The 19,548-nt window shown below is 36.8% G+C and overlaps 1 protein-coding gene across 3 annotated transcripts in view; it reads left to right on the top strand.

Annotated features, from left to right (window-relative positions):
* The first annotated feature begins 1,935 nt into the window (after positions 1–1,935).
* LOC115055795 (collagen alpha-1(XIX) chain) overlaps positions 1,936–19,548 on the top strand; it is an 88,748-nt gene continuing 71,135 nt past the window's right edge. For all 3 annotated transcript variants that reach the window (XM_029521819.1, XM_029521818.1, XM_029521817.1), the window contains exons 1-10: positions 1,936–2,066; positions 5,009–5,132; positions 5,837–5,911; positions 5,997–6,096; positions 11,608–11,731; positions 11,847–12,104; positions 12,779–12,859; positions 13,588–13,707; positions 14,409–14,471; positions 18,703–18,747. In XM_029521819.1, coding sequence (XP_029377679.1) covers positions 5,045–5,132; positions 5,837–5,911; positions 5,997–6,096; positions 11,608–11,731; positions 11,847–12,104; positions 12,779–12,859; positions 13,588–13,707; positions 14,409–14,471; positions 18,703–18,747 — 954 coding nt within the window. In that variant the 5' untranslated portion in view covers positions 1,936–2,066; positions 5,009–5,044. The remainder of the gene's footprint in view (positions 2,067–5,008; positions 5,133–5,836; positions 5,912–5,996; positions 6,097–11,607; positions 11,732–11,846; positions 12,105–12,778; positions 12,860–13,587; positions 13,708–14,408; positions 14,472–18,702; positions 18,748–19,548) is intronic.

The raw sequence follows: 19,548 nt of genomic DNA, 5'->3' as shown, positions 1-19,548 counted from the left end.
TTTTTTAATCCATAGACAATGCTAGTGAGGATTTAAAGGTGAGTAACACCCTGTCTTAAAACCAACAAATTATGCAAATCTTGTTTATTTATTTATTTATTCATTTTTTTAATACAGTCTTGGCACATGACCCCCTCACGGTTTGTCTTTGTGCAGATTGCAGTGACCAATCAACAGCATGGCTTTTGCACAACACTGTGAGTAGATGGTAATGTATAACTGAATGATACTCCCTCTTTTCAGAAATGTAAATTTGGTAATGTTTGGTCAGAGCAATAATGATCTTCTCTCTGATGTTACTATTTAAAACTGTATTAAAACAAATTCTGTTTTTTGCTTGTGGAAAAGGTTTTAAGATTGAATATTTTAAAATTGTCGTACCTGCAAGAGGGCAGACACAGATTTCAATTCTCATATTTTTTTGATCTTTTTGATTTAGATCAAATCTGCACATTGGATATGAGGGAACGTGCCTTACCCTTATGCCACAGACTCAAAAGCCCTGATTTAAACTCTTAATGGACGGATACAAATGGTACATGTTGTAGCTGAGATTTCTGCCCCAACTACTTTTGAGTTGCAGAAAGATGTATGCTATGAATACTGAGACATTGTAAGAGTTTTGTTTTTATTTCATGAAAAAGTTTTTAATATGGAAGAAATATCTCCTCTCTAATAAGTGCTGTCAGTTAGACCTAAAAGAATGTCATTGCAAATGGATAGGCGGACCGTTATCAGTCCTTTGTTGGTTGTGAAAGGCTCTCCTTCCTGCCAGTAAAAGGAGATCCTTTAGAAGTAGAAGTAACATTGAATAGATCAGCTGGTGTTGAATTTAAGTCATATTAACAGCATACAGCTGAAAAGAATTTTTTGTCATATTATTATATTGAAGAATGGAATTCCAATTCCAATACAATTAAGTCTTAAAGAATAATGTAACCACTTTACCATATTTGTACAGTCTTGAACAGTGAAATATAGCCATCTGCTTAATTCGATTCACCAGTTGCTCTTTAAACTATTTTCCCTTTGTGTCACACTTCTGAGAAGTATGCCGTTGTGTGTGGTTGAAGGGGAGGGTCCATTAAAATCATCTGTCTAAACAGTTCAGTATGTGGAGCCTGAACACCTGTTGAACTGTTGGTGTGCTGTTTAAACAAAAACTAAACAAAGTACCTGTGATTTTACCTTAATCTAGTTTTCAATATACAATAATCAATCTGAATTGGTGTGGGTTGTGGAGCCACATTGTCAAAATAAGTAGACCCTTGGTGGAATAAAGGAGTAGGTCATGGCACCAACTAGACTGCATTTGAAACTTAGCCTGACACCTTCACGGAGTACATTGAATGTTGAAGTCGTTGCCCTCCATATAGGAGTATAGTATTGCCACATGGCATTTGCGTGTTCTGACTAAAATAGTATGAGCATGGAGCATGTCTCTTTAGTATAAGGTCTGTCTTTACAACTGAAAGCTGTCACCTTATTATTGTAGCCCAACTATAGCCTGTTCTGCTCACACTACATGTTTGATTTCTTTTGCTGTGCGGTATAATGTGATGAATAGACAGGTAAGGCTTCAATAAAGATAAATATGTCAAGACTTTTGTTGTTCAGATATTTACTTTTTCTGTTTGAACTGACAGTTTCTGCTTATAACACATTAAACCACCTTACAGTGGAGCAAATCTGTATGCATTAAGCCTCCTATTCAGAACAGTTGATAAGATGATAATAGATCAAACAGCGTTAAATTCTGGCACCTGGCTGTTAAATAAGAGAGTTTGTTTGAACTCCAGTAGGGCATTTATTTCCCCTAATATGAAAGCTTTCAGTGTGTGTTCTTGTTTGCTGGAGTCTCTGTCAGTGCATTTCAGTAATAATGACAGAGTGGGAGGGCCACTCGGTGCAACTAATAAGGAGGGCGATCTAGCAGGCGATCCCACTGTGACTTTTATTTCCAAGTCCTGGAATCCGGAATCGTACTGAACGTAATCACACATGGATTATGCTGTTTTCCCAGGTTTCTGTTTGTTTTTGTCTTAGAGGAAACTTTCTCAGCATCTGTAAGTACCCACAGACCAAATTTAATTCCGTAGTAAATGTAAAAAGCGACTGAACAGTGAACAGCAGCGTGTTAAGATGAACTCCTCCTTATATCAGACACCTTTGCCATGTTTTGTCGCATGACATCAAAGTGTCCTTTTATATCTGCTTAAGTTGTTTGCAAACCGGACACATGCTTTATGAACCGGTTATTTCTGATCTGTGGACGCTCTGCAGCAGTGAACATGCAGCGTATTGCATCACTTGTTAGTAGCAAAGTGCGAACTGAGCCAGATACTGAAAGGACATCAACCGCTTCATGCAGTAATTATTAAAAAATAAAATCATCCAGCCAATCAGCGGTCGCGAAGAGAAACCCGCTTCTCTGAATATAGCGAAGTGTTACAGTGAAGTTATTGCCATTGACCGAAAGTGGCTGAATGATTGATGGAGAGACGGGATATAGTATAATTACTGCAAGTATTCAAGGTTTAGCGCTGAGCTCTCACCTTCCTCAGGCGGCCAGATGTGTGTGATAATAGTCCATAAAAAAATAAATACAAAAGGGAATTAAATGCCAGTTTACAGCAGGTAGCGCGGCGACGCTGTCAAGCAAACAAAATGAGGCAAAATAAACCTCAATAACATGGCTTTAAAGTAACACTTTAACTCCTACAGATCCCTTAAAAAGTTGAATGGAAAAACGCAGAATAATTGTGACTGCAGTGTGAGGCATTTCAGCTGCGTGTATGTGGAGAACTGATGGGAATACTATCACCCCTTCACCCAGACAAGGAATGTGATACCTCTGTAGTGCTACTTGTCTACAGCCCATGCACAGTTGTAGCTGCAAGTAACATGGTCACTCCATCTCCAAGCTTATGCTGCAGGCCTGCATGCAAAAATTGTTTGAGTAGGACAAAGCACAAGTACTTCCATGTTAATCATTGGGGAATAATAATTTAGATAAAAAGGAGGGAGAGTACTCTAGCTTGAAAAATACTGTTGATCACACTATGTGTGACTGTGCATTTAAATTGGCTTCATGTGTTGTGGCTGCTTTATGGTCTTTGGAAGTCAAGTGCAGTGCAGTGCTCTGCTGTCTTCATAGTTTTTCCCCAGTAGAAATGGGTGAATGTAGGCTCAACTAGGAAAGAAGGATAAAAGTCCTTATCACAGCGTGGTAGGAGTCACAAAGCCACATTATAGGCACTGAAAAACAGCTGGTGATTCATTTTGAGATTGCTGTTTGCTTTTTCCTATACAACGTACAAACAGCAAATTAACTACATGTTGATTTGTTTTTATAAAATAGGAATCACTCCCATATAGACTTTACCTATTTACCTATTTGTATAGCACATAGTTAGTGTCAAATTTAAAATGTCTGAATTTGTTTGTTCTTTCTGAAGTTCTTGAAAGAGAGTCACAAAATTAAGTTTTGTTTTATGTTCAGTAACAAACATTTTGCGATCAGAGTGATCCAAAAGTTGTTGGATTAGAGTCAGGATTTACTTACTGTACTTTATTGGCTGCACTTCAGTATTGACCCATCTAGGATGTAGATGGTCTGAGAAAATCCTTTCCTTCTTTGCTATGGCATTAGATTAATGTAGAAGATTTGGTTTGGCAGCTAAGTCAAATGGTTTGAGAGACCTACTTGTAACCTGAGGTTTCCAGGTTTGAGTGTTGACTGTGACGTCCTTGAGCAAGACACTGCTGACAGCTTACTCTTCAAATCACAACAGTGTTAATAGAGTAGTATAGAAATAAAGGCACATGAAGGTTGCGGCATTTAAACTAAGACTCAGAAATGATGTGTTGGAAATATAGTAAACTTCTCATACAATTACTGGGCAAACCCTGCTGTAAGCCAATTAGTAAAAATGATGAATGATCTCTGCTGTAACTTGTTAATTTGTCTTATAATTTTAACAAATTAGCACTGTACATTTAGACAGCATCGTATTGTCTTTTCTTGGTGTCGAGTGCATCTGCATATCTCCACAGTTAATTTGTGGAGAGGACATACAGACCTAATGAATTATAAACTGTCTATGGAGAACAAGAGGCAGCTTGGCTTACTACTTTACAATTGAAATCTTAACATCAACAGAGCTTAGAGAATAATGATTTAGCTGTCATTATCTTACTGTCTTTATCATTGTGTAGCAGGTGTTCATGAAAGTAATGTGTAAAGGACTCAGAAGTGCATTTTCCATCTTGAGTGACTGCATAAATACAAACCAAGTTTTTTGGGGCCAGTGAGTGGGCTTGTAAAACAATTAACAGTTAAAATACATATTCAGAATAACACAACTAGCACATAATTATTGAATACATGTTGTTAAAATAAAAAGGCTGGACTGAAAGACAATTGACAGAGTACTGTGAGTATGATTACGATTAGATATTGGGATGTGAAATGCTTAGCTGTTATCCATCTTAGTTTCACACAGACACCAAGTTATTTCAGTGCAACACTGAAAATATATCCAAAGTTAAGCCAAATTTGCTGTTGCACTCAACAGAATAACATTTTCTTAATAAAAATCATTTGAGTAACATTGTTTATGTTTGGGCCTTTCTGTGTGGCGTTTGGATGTCCTCCCCATGCTTGCGTGGTTTTCCTTCCACTGTCCAAAGACATATATGTTTAAGTTGATTGGTTACTCTAAATTGTTCGTAGGTCTGAGGGTGAGTGGTTGTTCGTCTGTCTGTCTCTGTATATTGGCCCTGTGATGGATGGTGACCTGTTGCCCATTGTGAGCTGGGATTGTCTCCAGTATCCCCTGTGACCCAAAAACGGATAAGTGGAAGACGATGAATGAATGAGTGAATGTTTGTGTTTGCTGTCCTTAGTTCTGTTTTTTTGGCAATTCATTTTGATAAATGTTTGATTTGTTGCTAAAGAATGAATTTAACTGAACTGTAAAATAAAAAAATTTCTGCCTTTTCCCAGGTTTTTTCAATTGGGCTGGTTTCTAGTGTCAGAACCATGATCTGTTTGCTAAGATGGATTACTTTCCTTTGGACTTTAAATTCCATTCCTTGCAGTTTTGGAATGGCAGTGGGCGAACAAACAGGTATATGGGTTTGTTGTTCTCAGCTCTTTATCCTTTGCAACGTTGATGTATAATAGCATAAAATGCCAGCTGTGATCTTCCTTTAATGCCCATGTGTCAAAAGAAAGTATACATGTTGGGAAGATGTATTACGCCATTTATATTATTTGGATAATCGTTTAAGTGCATTTCAAAGCAACAAGTCAGTGAAAACATGTACTATACCTGTACTGTGCATGCACCTTTACTTTTGTTTGATACAAGATTTTAAAACTGCTTGACATTTATGTTTTACAAAGCATCTTTTACATATTTGACAATTTATCTACAGTAGTGAAAACACAGAGTAATGTATGTCATTGTTATGAAATTAGTTTTCTAGAATGTTTTAAAAACATAAGGCTTGTTAAAATGTGATAGGATTGTAGTCATTCAGCATGTAATTTAAAAATCAAATATAGGCTTGCCTTTGTATTAAATCTCACATCACATTTTCCACTTTTAAATGAAAGCTCTAAAAATTAATGCCAAAGTAGTGAATTGATTTTCTGTTCTGATGTGGATTTCTCTGAGAAATGCGCAGTGGGAAAAGAAAATCTATTATCTTTTTTCCTGACAATTTTCTTCTTCTTCTTTTTTTTTTTTGAATACTTTTAAGAATTGGTTCAAAATGTAACTGGCCATCTGTACCCACCAGTAATGGCTTCTTTGTGGCTTTCCTCTAGATGGCCCATGTCCCCCCCTAAGTGTAGAGGATCGCAGGTTTTCTGATATTTTAGATCGTCCTCTAGAAATCACAGGTATGCATTATTTCAACACAGTTGATTTCTAAATAAGACACTTACATGTTTTATATTTGATGACAGATCTTGACTCTGTCCACAGGATTTGATCTCACAGATAAGTTTCTGCTCCGAAAAGGAACAATTACAGAAGACCTACAATCATTTCGTTTAGGAAGCAGTCCACTTATCAAGCCAACAAAGTGAGTAGCATGTGACTTTATGTTTGAATGCATATTTATGCATTTGGGCTCAGATGATGTACTCTGGTTCCTTAAACTAAATATCTTCTTATATGCTTCTTAATTTCTAGCACTCTGGCTCATTCCATGAAACTGTTGCATAACTACAAACATGCTAACCCTAACCCTACAATGCAATATTTAAACTGCAATATTAATTTGCATGAATGACCAGGGTGTTACTCCTTTTCATAGTCATAGATGGTTCGTGTTATAACTTGTGTTAGACATAACTAGATTTTATCAAAGTGTTGACTTGAAGCACTGCAGATTTAGCATACCCTCCTCAGAGCAATAGTTTCCATTTCCCTCAGATAATAAGGAAAAGTTGTGAGGTGAGTTGGTGGACAGAATTAATGTATATTGCATTCATTCAAGGAATGCTCTAAGGGCAGAAAGTAAGAAAGAAGGTCTGCTGCCCCACAGGGAGAAAGTTTTGAGTTTGATTCCCGGGCCTGTGTGAAGTATGTATTTTCTCCCTAAGTCTGCGTGGGTTTCCTCTGGGTGCCCTGGCTTCCTCCCAAAGTCCAAAGACATACATGTCTCGTTTAATTGGTGACTCTAAATTACCCCAAGGTCAGTGTGAGTGGTCATTTTTCTTTGTATGTCCCTTTATGTCAACCCTGCGATAGACTGGCAATCTGTCTAGGGTGTGCCCCACCCTTGTCCAAGATGCTGGATGGTATTGCCTTCAGCGCTCCGTGTGATATTGCTCAATGAAATGAAATATGAGAAAAGAGGAATATTAAAATATCTGTATTTGTGTATTAAGAATGACCAGTGTAACTGGCTACTTGGCTTTGCAATGATGTTTTGGAAAAAAAAGTATTTTGAGATCTTCATTGTTTCTGTGTCCTTAGGTTGTATCTGTGAAAGAGAACACTTTGTCATTCTTCTGGGAGGGGAGGATATTTTTAGTGTTTTATATGGCATGCAACTGTAAACATTTACTGCCGCTCTCTTTGGCTAGGTGAAAGAATCTTTAAGCCAGGTGCTTTGTGATTTCCTTCCCTGTTCAGACAGCTGGTCGAAAATACACATAGTTTAGCCCTTCTCTCAGTCTGCACCCATAGAGCAAGAAGATGCTGGTTTTCAGTGACATTGCTGACAGTGTAATTGGTTATATTGCAAGACTGTGATCCCTCTCATATCCAATTATCCAAGTACTTTGACAGGTGATACTGCATGTCAGCTGAGGAGGGAAAGCAAGGGCAATTGCATGGAGCAGGAGGCCCCTCTGCCCCTGCCACAGCCAGTAAAATATTGCTCACTTTGCTCGCAGAATATGCAACGATGGATGTTGGACTCTTTAGATCTGGTTAATGTTCTGCCAGCTTCTTGGCACAATACACATTGTGATACATAGATCAAAGCTGACATGCTCATGGAACATTGGTGTGCGGTGACACATCGCCTTATAGAATGCCACTGTATTCATAATGTACTTCCATACAGTATTGAAGCTCTCTGCTGCTGTTGCTCGTCTTAAAATGAATGTTTGGTCTTACCCTCTTTCCATCTTCATTTGACTTCTATCCCATATTCAAATCTGCCTATTATAACATTTATATGCAAGCTGCAACAAAACCTTACATGTTTTTTCTCATAGTTGGGAAAGTTCAAATCCTTACATGTTTAGTGGGGTTCCTTTTCTTTCTTTAGATGTATAGCCAATGGAAATCGTTGAGGTTTCTTTCTCTGATTCTGCTGACATCAAAGTAGCAAGAATCTCAAGGGTATTTATTTTATGTTGCAATAATATGTTTTTCTTTTTTTATATGGCAAAACATATCCAAGTAAGAAGGTCAAATACACATTCACCTTTATATACAGTGCATGGACTTAAGCACCTTCTCAGGTTTAGTGGGTCTTTTCTGACTTCAAAGATGAATACGAATCATATTATGTTGTCGGAAGCTAATGTCAAAATAATTTACTCTTAACTGTCATAGTCTTAGCTTACGTTGAATGGAAATGGGACCTAACCCTTACCCTAACCCTGACATCTGCAACAGTGTTGTCGTACAATATTGTGCACAGTTTGAGTATTTACTCATCAAGGCAACTCTTAACAATCAAAATGCTGAATTGGATGGTAAATGGAGTGTGCTTATTGGACTATAAAAGGGCTTATATTAGCAGGTTTCAAGTCTTACCAACTATTCAAGGAAGTACAATCCACATAGAACCATCCAGACAACATTCTTTTCTATACAAACATACTGCATTCTGTGCATTCTGGCTGATGCACACACCACTTCTACATGAGGGGAAATCTGGTGTTCAGTATCATGCCAAAAGACTATATGCTGATTGGAGGCTCTGGAATAAACCTGCCGATACGCCAATGAATTAATTAACTACTTTTTCCTGAGCCACAACTTCCAAATAGGATTTAAAATATAAGATAAGATATGAATTAAGATATAAAATGTGTATGGTGAAGATACAGTAATGCAGTTTATCAAATCAGCAGGGTTTGTGTTTGTTGAACTGTAGTCGTTTGTAACAGTTGTGTCAGCTAATTAATCATAAGGGTTTACTGCAATCGATAGTGTACAGCTGACTTACTCTTTCAAGTACTCTGTCAGATATAAAGTAAGAGCCTAAATAATATCTGAAAAATACATTTTTAAGTGCTTGCCTGCACTGTTTGGTGTGAAGTGTTTTTTTTTGTTTGTTTGTTTGTTTGTTTTTTTCTGTGCAGCCAGGTATTATGAAAATCATAGCAATGTGTTCATTATGACGAGTTTTGTTTTGTTTTGGTTCCTTTACACATGAACAATTCAACATTTTTCTAAGCAATTCCACGTTGATTAGAGGTAACAAATTACCTGACATTAATTTGAGCAGCTAGTCATGATTGTGCATGAAATAAATTATTTTTTTGCTTGTTATTATTGCTGTGTTATCTGTATGTATGGAAGAGGAGGTTTATTTATGCTTAAATTATAATAGCAAAGCAATCTCACACATTTCAGCCACAGACATTCACTGTGATTTGCATGAAATCTCTTCAGTGGTACAATACTCTTACAGGTCGGAAGCATGTGTGATTTGGCTTGCTCTGTTGCAGCCTTCTATCATGCTGGCACACATGGCAACTCTATGTTCAACACAGAAACAGGACTCATGCTGTGAGGAGGTTAAGCATGAATGATGCATTTGGCATAGAGACTGACATGGTTGAGACCACTTTGATCTTTTGGAGGATTTATTATCAGTTTTAGGGATTTGAGCCAACTAGGCTAATGTTTGACAGTTGATTGTTTCAGCTATGGCAATCTGATTTTCCCAACCCATTTAAAAGAATCATCCTGGATGGTACTTCTTAAGAGGCAGGACAGCAAAGCCGCTTCCGAGAGATTCTCCACCAGACCGGTAGTGTTGCTGTGACTTTCTGTCAAACCATTGTCTCTGATTATAAAAGGAGCAGTTCCAGCCAAAGAAATATGTATAGTCAATGACTTGTTCCAAGACCAGTGATAGTTTCCAGACTACATATGCTTATATGAAAATGGAGTTGCTTTTGATTTTAAGTCTTGTGTCAGCTGTGGTGTTCCTCTGTGATATGTTGTGCTTTTTTTCATCATTGTTATAGAGAGCCTCTATTTTATATTATATATTACGTATGCACAAGAAGCTGTTGGCTCAAAGACATTTGAGCTCAATATGATATCTTTTTGCTCTTCCTAACAGCTGTGGTTCTTTCAGTACTTTTGCTCCGTGGCACACACTACAGGCATGTATGCAAAGTGCTATACAAATAGGATACAGCTGGCATTGGATCAAAACATGCCATTGAATGTAATCCAGAAGGTGGTTATATTTCTTCCAGAACATATTTGCAAATGCAAATTAGTTGTATATAAATGGAACGTGGAAGAGGCAGGGCTGGCTGAATCACTTATTGTATATTATAATGGTTTGTCTGGCATTGCAGCCTAAGAGCTCTGAAAATGATTGCAAAACCTTTCCATTCACTGATCATCACTTTTGTGTAGTAGAGTTGTCTTAACAAAGTGGTTTACAAACCAGTTCACATTAACATGTAAGTCTAGTTAGCTAGTCACAGATGACAGTCCGCACAAGGTCAAGAACTTTAACCCTCTGGACCTCAGGGATCAAGTGTACCGCCAGCCAATGTATTGAAAGAAGAGCAAACATAGTTTTAAACATAGGGACTTTTTTGTGAAGATGGGTATGAACATCAGATCCCCAACAGTGCTGTGTACTCTGCAGATTGTATAAGTTCTATTAAACTTACTTACATGTATTATATTCCAGTGTACGGCATTAGTAAACTGCTGGATTTGTCTTTTACATTTTCTTTCATGTTACTCCCTGCACCTTATCGTTAGTACAGTATATTAGGTATAAGCAGTTGTTGTATGCGTAACATAAATATACTCCATCTTGAATTTATTTTATAAATCCAAATGTTCATTGATTGCCGTGACACTTTTCACATTGAAATGCTGCTGGAGAAATCCTTTAGCCCCTGGGCAGCAAATGACCTTCCCAGTCCTCAGCCTCTCATAGATACATTTGATTTTTCGTAACTTCTAATTTGGTATATTTACTATTTTAGTCATGTACTATTTACAGCAAATATCAACGAATTCAAGGGATAGCAGAAGAGGGTATGAAGCTCTGAGAGAATAGGAGATGATATATTGGAGTGAAAACTAATTTCCAACCTGTCCAAAGAAACTCCCTCACTCCCTCCCCCACCGCTCTGCTCTGCCTTCTCAACGACCTTATCATTGCATTATTATTATTTTTGCTGATCTTGATTTATTATGTTTATGCTCTTCCACTTTTGACTGTTAATCTGAGTCTGGGGTAAGGTCTAGGGTGGGTTTATATTTGAAGGGTACAGTGTTTTGTTTCTTTTATAATGCAGCATTTAAAATTAGTAAGGGAGTGCAGGTGTAGGCTGAGAGATGAGTTCCTGATTAAGCAGTAACTCATTTGAGTGCGTGTGATTTGAAATATGATGTTGTTTTCCTTATATCTTTGCTGCTTTTAATCACATATTTTTCTTGTGCTGGAATACACTTTCAGCTGGGAACACAGAATTATTATCTGACTTTACAGAGCAGCTGAGATCATGCATATAAACCAACAGCTGCTTTGGACTGGACATGATTAACCCTTTAACTGTAGCACATAGTATCTCAGCAAGGTAAAAGGTTGGCTTCTGACTTTGGATCAATTTCTATACATTTTCATTATCTCAATGACAGGCACTAGTATAAAATTCATCAAGCTAAATGGAATCAAGTTTGTCAGATTTATTTATGTGAATGTCTACATAGCAGGAGGATACTGAAATGGTTTATTGATCATTGAAATTGATTGACTGTTTCATTGTTCAGCCACTGAAAGCTTTAAGAGTTGACTCACAGTGTTGAGGTATGACATATGCTACAATAAGCTACAATAGTCTATTATTTTGTCTTTGTTTAGATTAATATTTCCAAACGGGCTCTCAAGTGAATACTCCCTTGTCACCATCTTCCGGGTAAGAAGAACAACAAAAAAAGACCGCTGGTATCTTTGGCAGATATTTGACAATTCAGGAGGCACTCAGGTGGGCCCCACTGTTTATTTTATAGTCATATATCAGTTTCGGTATACAAATGCGAAGAATATGGTAGGAATATATGTTTCAATCCAATGTTTTTAAGCTCCATTTTACTCCCCAGGTATCTGTTATAGTGGATGGTGGCAAGAAGGTGGTGGAGTTTTCCTCTCAGGGGCTGTTCACATTTAGGAGCCGTGACCTGCACGTCCTTTTTGATCGGCAGTGGCACAAGCTGAGCATTTCTGTGCAGAGTAATAAGGTCTCTGTCTACTTGGACTGTAAACTCATAGAAAGTACCCAGACCAATGAGAAGGACCCCATAGACCTCAGTGGGCACACTCTCATCACTACACGAGTGGAAGATGGACGGCCTGTAGATGTATGCCCCACACTACCTTTGTCTAAACATTTTTGTCTGTGTATTGTAAAATCTATGTTGTCATTTAAGTATTTGCCAGTTTTTCACTCAGTAGTTTTGTTAGATTTGTTCAGTGGTTTGGGAAAGTGGTTCAGTCTATTAACAGAAGTTTTGTAATGCATGCCCAGTCCTTTCAAAAGGTATTTGAGACTGGCTTCAGGACCTTATTTTTTTAATCTGTTTAAGTCCTTTATTATGACATACGTGTTATGCACATTCTTAGAGATGCCTCAAAGTGCTAAAAAAATCATGAGGTTATTTATCCCCCTCAATGCTTCAAAGCAGAATTTGGCTTTAGTAGAATTAACCACAGACTCCATGGAATGTGTAAAGATGTATGTCAGTGCATGAGAAAAAATGCAGGATTCAAGTTATCGCCTGATGAAACAGCAATTCCTGTCGAATTAGAAGGCCTTATAGATATATGTCTTTTAGGTTTATATGGGATATTTTCATTGTCTTGGAGGTAAAAGGAACAATACTGTTCAGATAGCTTCAAGATAGAACAGCTCATATTTGATTAAAATCGTGCTGAGTGAAGAACAAACCTTTGTCAGTAAAAAGAGCAGCACAATGTGTTGATGAAACTATTGTATATAGTGGAATGGTCCCATAATGAGAGCTCTTTTGCACAGATTGAGCTGAGGCAAATTCTAATCTACTGTGACCCTTACATGGCTGAGATGGAAAATTGCTGCGAGCTACTGGAACCAAAGGTAAAATGTTTTATATTGCTGCTCAGTGTTAATGTGCGGTTTAAAAACAGCATTTATCAGAAATCAATCAATGATAATAGACGAGTTGTCACAATATATTCTGTCCTTTATCCTTCATAAGGCACTACATAATACACTGCACAGCTAAAGAAAGGAATAAGACGTAATGAAGGCATACAAAACTCTAAGAACAAAACTGTAAAAACAATTCAGCAGGCCATTGATTTAAATATATTCATGGAAACGTCTTGGTGTCCCGGAGTAACAGACTGTACCTTAACAGATGGTGTGTGATGAGACAATGAAGGTATAATAAGCTTTTGTCTGTCATATATTTCCCCAGATAGAAACTTAATAACAGAGATTTTCCATCACTGTATAATCAATAAAGGCTAATGGAAAGCTATTCCAAATGGAGAGATGACTTTTGACCCCTTACAACGACATGTCTTTATAAGCATGCTGCCATGTCAGTGTAAAGTTACATCTTGGGAGTTATCACAACCTTGAGAAGAAGTTATCACTGTTTGGCTATTTTGCCATTTCTAAATTTTACTTCACAGCATTTTATGTTATTATATCATTTGCAGCATAACACATTGTATATATATGTTGCCTAAAATCTGGATTTTAGTTAAAGTGTGCTGCATTATAGTGTACTTTGTACTTGGTAACAAGACAAGACAAAGGAAGGTGTCTAAATTGTGAAATTCCTCTTATTGATCCAGTGTGAAGCCACGAAGACATTTAATGGGACTTCCCCTCCCCTGGTTTCAGAGCAGCTTCCCCAGATGCTGTCTCAGCCGGTCTCTAAGTCAATTGACAGATGTCACTGTCCAGCTGAAAAGGTACAATCAATCCCACCCAACAACAGTCTCTAATTGACTAAGTGTAATGCCTGTTGTAACTGAAATAGCACTGATTTACTCCACATGCACTCTATCCTTTATAGACACTAAAGAACCAGTTAAGGAACATTTATACCAAATAGCATTTTGGAAACCAGCCAATGGTATTACAGTTGTAATCTATTAGAAAACACATTAATAATTGTCCCAAATTGTTCAAGCATTGTAAGTTTTCACCATACTACAAATGTGAAAGTGCAAAAAGATTTTTTCTAAACAGCAAATATTATTGTTAAATAAAATGCAAATTGAGATATAAAATTTGAATGGAACAGATGGTGCAGCTGCAAGGTGATGTCCTATTCCACATACCCCCTTTTATGATTTTTATATTCTGACTGCAAGTTACAAAGTGAATCAACTTTTCAAATTTACAAATACAGTTCATTCCCATCAGTAGAGATATCGGAATGAAAGATCACGCACTATAACAATTTATAAAGATAATACATTTCAAGACTCTGCAAAAGCCTAATTTCTAAGTTTTGAATACCTTGTTTCTGTTGCTTTACTGATGAATAAATCATTAAGATGAAGTTCTGTTTTTCATTCTACTGTATTCACTATAAGAAAAGATTTATGCTGTTGGAAGAAATGTGTCTGGAATGTTTTAATCTTAATAGTTTAAAATGTGTTCACAGGGAGATGCTGGACTTCCAGGGTTAGCTGGACTGCCAGGACAAAAAGGGGATAAAGGAGACAAGGTACAGACTTTATGAAGCTGATACATGCACTTAGTTTTTGGTGGCATTTATTTAAAAGGAAAAATACAGGTGTTAGTAATCACCTGTCAGTCTTGTTTGATGTGGGAGAGCAGCATCACATTCAACATCCACAATTCCCAAAATCCGACGATGCACAGTTCATTGAATCATAATAAGTATTATCACTATGCCAACATACGTTGCCCCATGTTGTAAAAACTATATTTTTATTAAAGTATATTTAACCACCAAATATGTAAAATAAATAAATACATAAAAAAATCATATATTGCACATAGTGACAATGTTATTGCACACCATCTAAGCAGAAGTTTGTGGGACTACTGGGAGCATTGTTATGAAATCTGACCAATGAAGATAGGAAGGACCTTCGATCGTGTTCCTTCACACATTTTGAGTAAAGCAGGTGCTCACAGAAATAGATCCCCATTCCGTTCAGAGAGTCTCCCAGGGGGTGAATTGAAGAGAAAGAAAGAGATACATGCATCTCTCAACCATCACCTGTCTATGTTGTAGTGTCTGACAGAGTATCTTGTGTTAGAGATGCTACCATACACTTAACTGCAGAGGAATTCTGTCCCAAATCTCTCAAGGAGTGTGAACGGAGAAAGCATGCATTTTTCCAAAAACAAAAAAAATAGGTAAGCAGCTCAATAAATTAATGGAATTGTAAACGGCAAATTCCCTGTCAGCTTTTGGCTACATCACTAAAAACAGGTCCAATGGACAATGTGTTCAGCTACGAATGGTTTTCATAGGCAGGAACAGGTGGTGGTATTGTAAACTTGATAAGACCAGATGACTTTTGGGGTCAGTGTCCTAATTACCATGATGTGACTGTGACATTAAGACAAATGAGATGATGTTAGACCTTTGTGTCTAGAAAACTACTCATTCCTAAAAGGTATAAAACCAAATTTATGTATTTTTCATCTTCGTGTTGACTCATTTAAAATGTACTTACTTTGTTTAATGCTGTCAATCTCAATACACACTAAACACGTACCACTGGTGCTAAAATTGCTGTTCTCAGAAGGCCATTTTCATGCCATTTCCTAGAGCTGTATGATGTAAGGAAATCAATTTATATTATGGATGTAGGTCTAGATATTATATTATAAAATGTTTAATTTGAAAGATTTTTTGCAAAACTATCAAATCTAATCAGATTTGTCAATGTGTTATAATGGGCACTGAATGATACTTCATTGGCCTAGCACTTATCAACAATGCTATCTTGTGCTTGTGCAAATAGTCATACATCTTCCTAGTAAGTGTTGAACAGAAACCCATGAGCCAAAGAAACAATGAGAACACATCTTTCACCTGCAGAGACCATGTATAAAAAAAACTGTGTTTCCATTAGTTTTGCATTACTGAGTCGCCACAATAGTCACTGCTGATTTGAAATATACTCTGTAAGGGCACAGGTCATTCAATTTTTTTCTAGTCTTACTGCAGGCCTTGTCTTGTGCTCTGAATCAGTAGCTCATGTTGTTAACACCTGAAATCTACTTTCAGCACATCAATATCTGGCACTATATGTTTTCTTATTGAATACCAAAATTCATAACAAATCCTATTACAGGCTTGAACACGAGATCAATGAAGTAAAGGAAAACATGATCACAGTGTCAGACCTCTATGCTGCTGAACTGGCACAAGATGATACACATCTAAATTAAGATTCATACATTCATTCATCTTCTACCGCTTATCCATTTTTTCGGTTGCGGTGGGTAAAAGGTAAAAGCAAATTTACATGATGCTTTGGGGTAATTCAATTTTCAGGAAGTCCACACAAACTACACCACTGAAAGGCAATGGATTCAGAGATACATTATTTTAGCAATAAATAAGCTCTAAATCATCTTAATTTATTGTGCTAAGAGATGGAGGCATGTTTGATATAATCACGATTTATTAATACAAAAAATATAATTTTAAGCAGGTAGTGTGGTATATTTCTAATATATAAATGATGATAAGTAAGTAATAAGTAAGTAATGAGTATAATGATGATTGAAATGTTAGTAAAATAAACACCTGCTCTTGAGTCATCACCCTATGCAAGGGATACAGATACTTGAAGACAAGAAAGTGTCACGAATCATATGGTGTAATTCTTTTCATGTCCACGAAGAAAAGAATTGTAGAAAATTAGTTTTTGTGAACCATCAGAAAATATAGTGTTTTATTGTCTTTTTGTTACAAGATATTCTTTCACATTAATCTGCCTGGTACATCAGGATGGTGGTGCACCTCTGTTAAAGCATATTGAAATCATTGATCCCTAAATTTCCAAGAGACTTCCAGTGGCTATTCTATACTGCTGCATTCATTGTGATTTATGTTACAACATATTAAAATAGGCTAATAAAGTAATAGCACCATCAATAAGATGAACACATGGCACCTTCAGTTACCAACAAGAAAATCTGAATTTATATAAATTGAAAATAATGTCAATGTACTTATTAACAATTTAGCTCGACTTTGTAGAGATCAATCAAAGACATCTGGGCAATTTAGAACATTTAAAACACCATTAATGAGAACTGCAGGCCAATCATCATGACCTACACAGTGTACTTCTTGGAAAAGTGTATAGGGATTACTTTGGCTGTATTACTCCAACAGAAAGTAATATCCTGCATTGCAGTGAGGGTTTGATGGAGGATTCTAATGTACTGCAAAGGGATTAAACTGCTATGATTAATCCAGAATCCCTCAGGAAATTAAACAGATAAGTAGTGGGTTATAAGAATGCAGCTTACTTGAAAGGATATCCATTTTCTATGGCATTGCACCTAAACCTGGGTATCACTAGATTTACAGAACCTGCTTGTACATACCAAAAAACCCCACAAAAAAAAGAAATAAACGAAGCTATAATTAAAATTAAAACTTCTCTCTCATCTACAATACCAGTACTTTATTTACATTTACAGGTCTCTTCTGCTAATCGCTGCTGTTTTCAATTAGTTCATTCAATTTACACTTACAATGCGGGTAATTTAATTTAATACAGTTTATTATTAGGCTGACATTGAATCTCTATTAGCTGTCAAATAATGTAATTGTTCTTATTGTATGCATTGGTGTAAAAGGTTTTCTTTAAATGGTTTTGTGGTGTAATGTGAAATGACAATTGAAGAAGACTGAATTTGGAAATGCAGTACATGTGCATGACTGAAATCAGCAGCTTTAAATATCTGCTGTTTTAACCACTTTAACTTCTGAGTCCATGGAGAATATTAGATTATGCCACATGCTTAATCTAGAAATTTGAGAAAATGTAGTCCAGGCATGTTATCTGGAGTAATACCATTAAAGATGGCATCTCATTTATTGGGTTTGGATCCATGCTTTCTTTTTTGAGTGAGCTTCTTGAGTTCAAACAAACAGGGCTTATAATGAAGATGTGACCATGAATGGGCCTCACGTTTAATTAGATTCTTAGCTTGCAGCAAGTTTTTTGTTGATTCAATTTGTTGTACAGCTATCTACCTCCTCCATTAGCAATTTGTTCCTTTTCTTCTTCTTTTCTATTGCCCTGTGAAATTACACTCTGAAGACAATCAAGCTTTTCTTTCAGCCATGTCCTGCTCTGTCCTAGCACGACTCAGATCAATGAACTCAGGTCAGCTAGTCCAGACCAGAGTCCTGACTAAACATGAAGAAGCAGCATTTAGCTTTTATGCTGCCAACAAGTGGAACAAACTGCTAGTGGACGTTAAATCAGCACCATATGTTAATTCTTCTCTCATGTGTTTATTCATGAAACCTGCACTGTACTTCTCTTAACTTATCAAACTGCTGTATATTCTTTTAATCATTTTAATCAATTTAACCAGTTTATGATTTTATGACTTTTCTCTGTATGTTGTCTTTATGTATGTAAAGCACATTGAATTACAATTTGTGTATGAAATGCGCTATCTAAATAAACTTGCCTTGCCTCTTTCTAAAATGGAGCAATTATTAAAGCATTACAGTGAACCCTAATAAGGTTCAGATTTGTATTGTCCAGTTGTTGGAGGAAACACTATCCTGATCTGCAGCTGCCAAGCCACTGTGTCAGCAAGAACTTATGGAACAGCTGTTTGAGCAAGATCGCTGATGAAATGACAAGCCTTCATAAAGCTTTTCACTAATGTGTGAACGAGAGACCTTTCACTAACTGTACTTTGTGTTGTTTCTGTCTCAGGGGGACACAGGGGAAACCGGGCCACAGGGGAGCGCAGGACTAAAGGTAAGCAACTGGCAAACATTTCATTATTGTTGATTTATTCTGAAAGCTTTGTTTGCTTGGAAGTTGAAAATTTTTTGAAGTAGTATACACAATTGCAGAAGCTTTCACCATTCTACTTAGCTTGTGAAAGCTTCCTTTTGGTTTCCAATGATACGTCTCCGATCCCACTCTTGGAGAACTAAGAACCAGTATCCAATTTTTTGTTGTCTTTGATAAATTTTGTTTTAGTTTCAACTTTTTTTTTCTAGTATGATTCAGATCTAGTGAATAGAAGGTGTCTCTGTGTCCTTAGTGATTTCTTGACTTCTTCACTTCACTTTCTTGACAGATTTTCTGACAATATTGCATCGAATCACTGGCTTGTGTGTTGACACCCTCAAAGTATTACAGATAACAAAGCTAACTCAGAATCAAATGAAACCAGCAAATGGGTGTCCAGTCCACAAAGAGGAGGGTGTTCTGTGATTATCTGGCACTTTATGAATTGATTTGATTTGATTTCACTCCCAGATAAACCCAACTTTATTCCCAAGCAAAAGTGCTACTGTCTTGGTCTGATGCCCTATTGGACACAGTTGGCAGTTTTCCTGGGTGGAGTGCCAGAAAAGGATCACATCTTTGTCGCCTCAATAGCAGCTTCTTCTAGATGATCTTACTGTCTGCATAGAGGTTGAGATTTGAGAGTGAAGTGTCTCAGTTATGGAGACTTGCTGAAGCTCTTTGCTGTTGAGTGAAAAACAAATGACTTGCATAACTTTATGAGTATTTGCAGTAACATGTAACTGTCTGTACCGGAGATGA

The sequence above is a fragment of the Echeneis naucrates genome, chromosome 15 (assembly GCF_900963305.1).
Source record: "Echeneis naucrates chromosome 15, fEcheNa1.1, whole genome shotgun sequence".
In the NCBI taxonomy this organism is placed as follows: domain Eukaryota; kingdom Metazoa; phylum Chordata; class Actinopteri; order Carangiformes; family Echeneidae; genus Echeneis; species Echeneis naucrates.
Note: the sequence above shows the minus strand (reverse complement) of the source record. Positions and strands in the feature narration are given on the sequence as shown.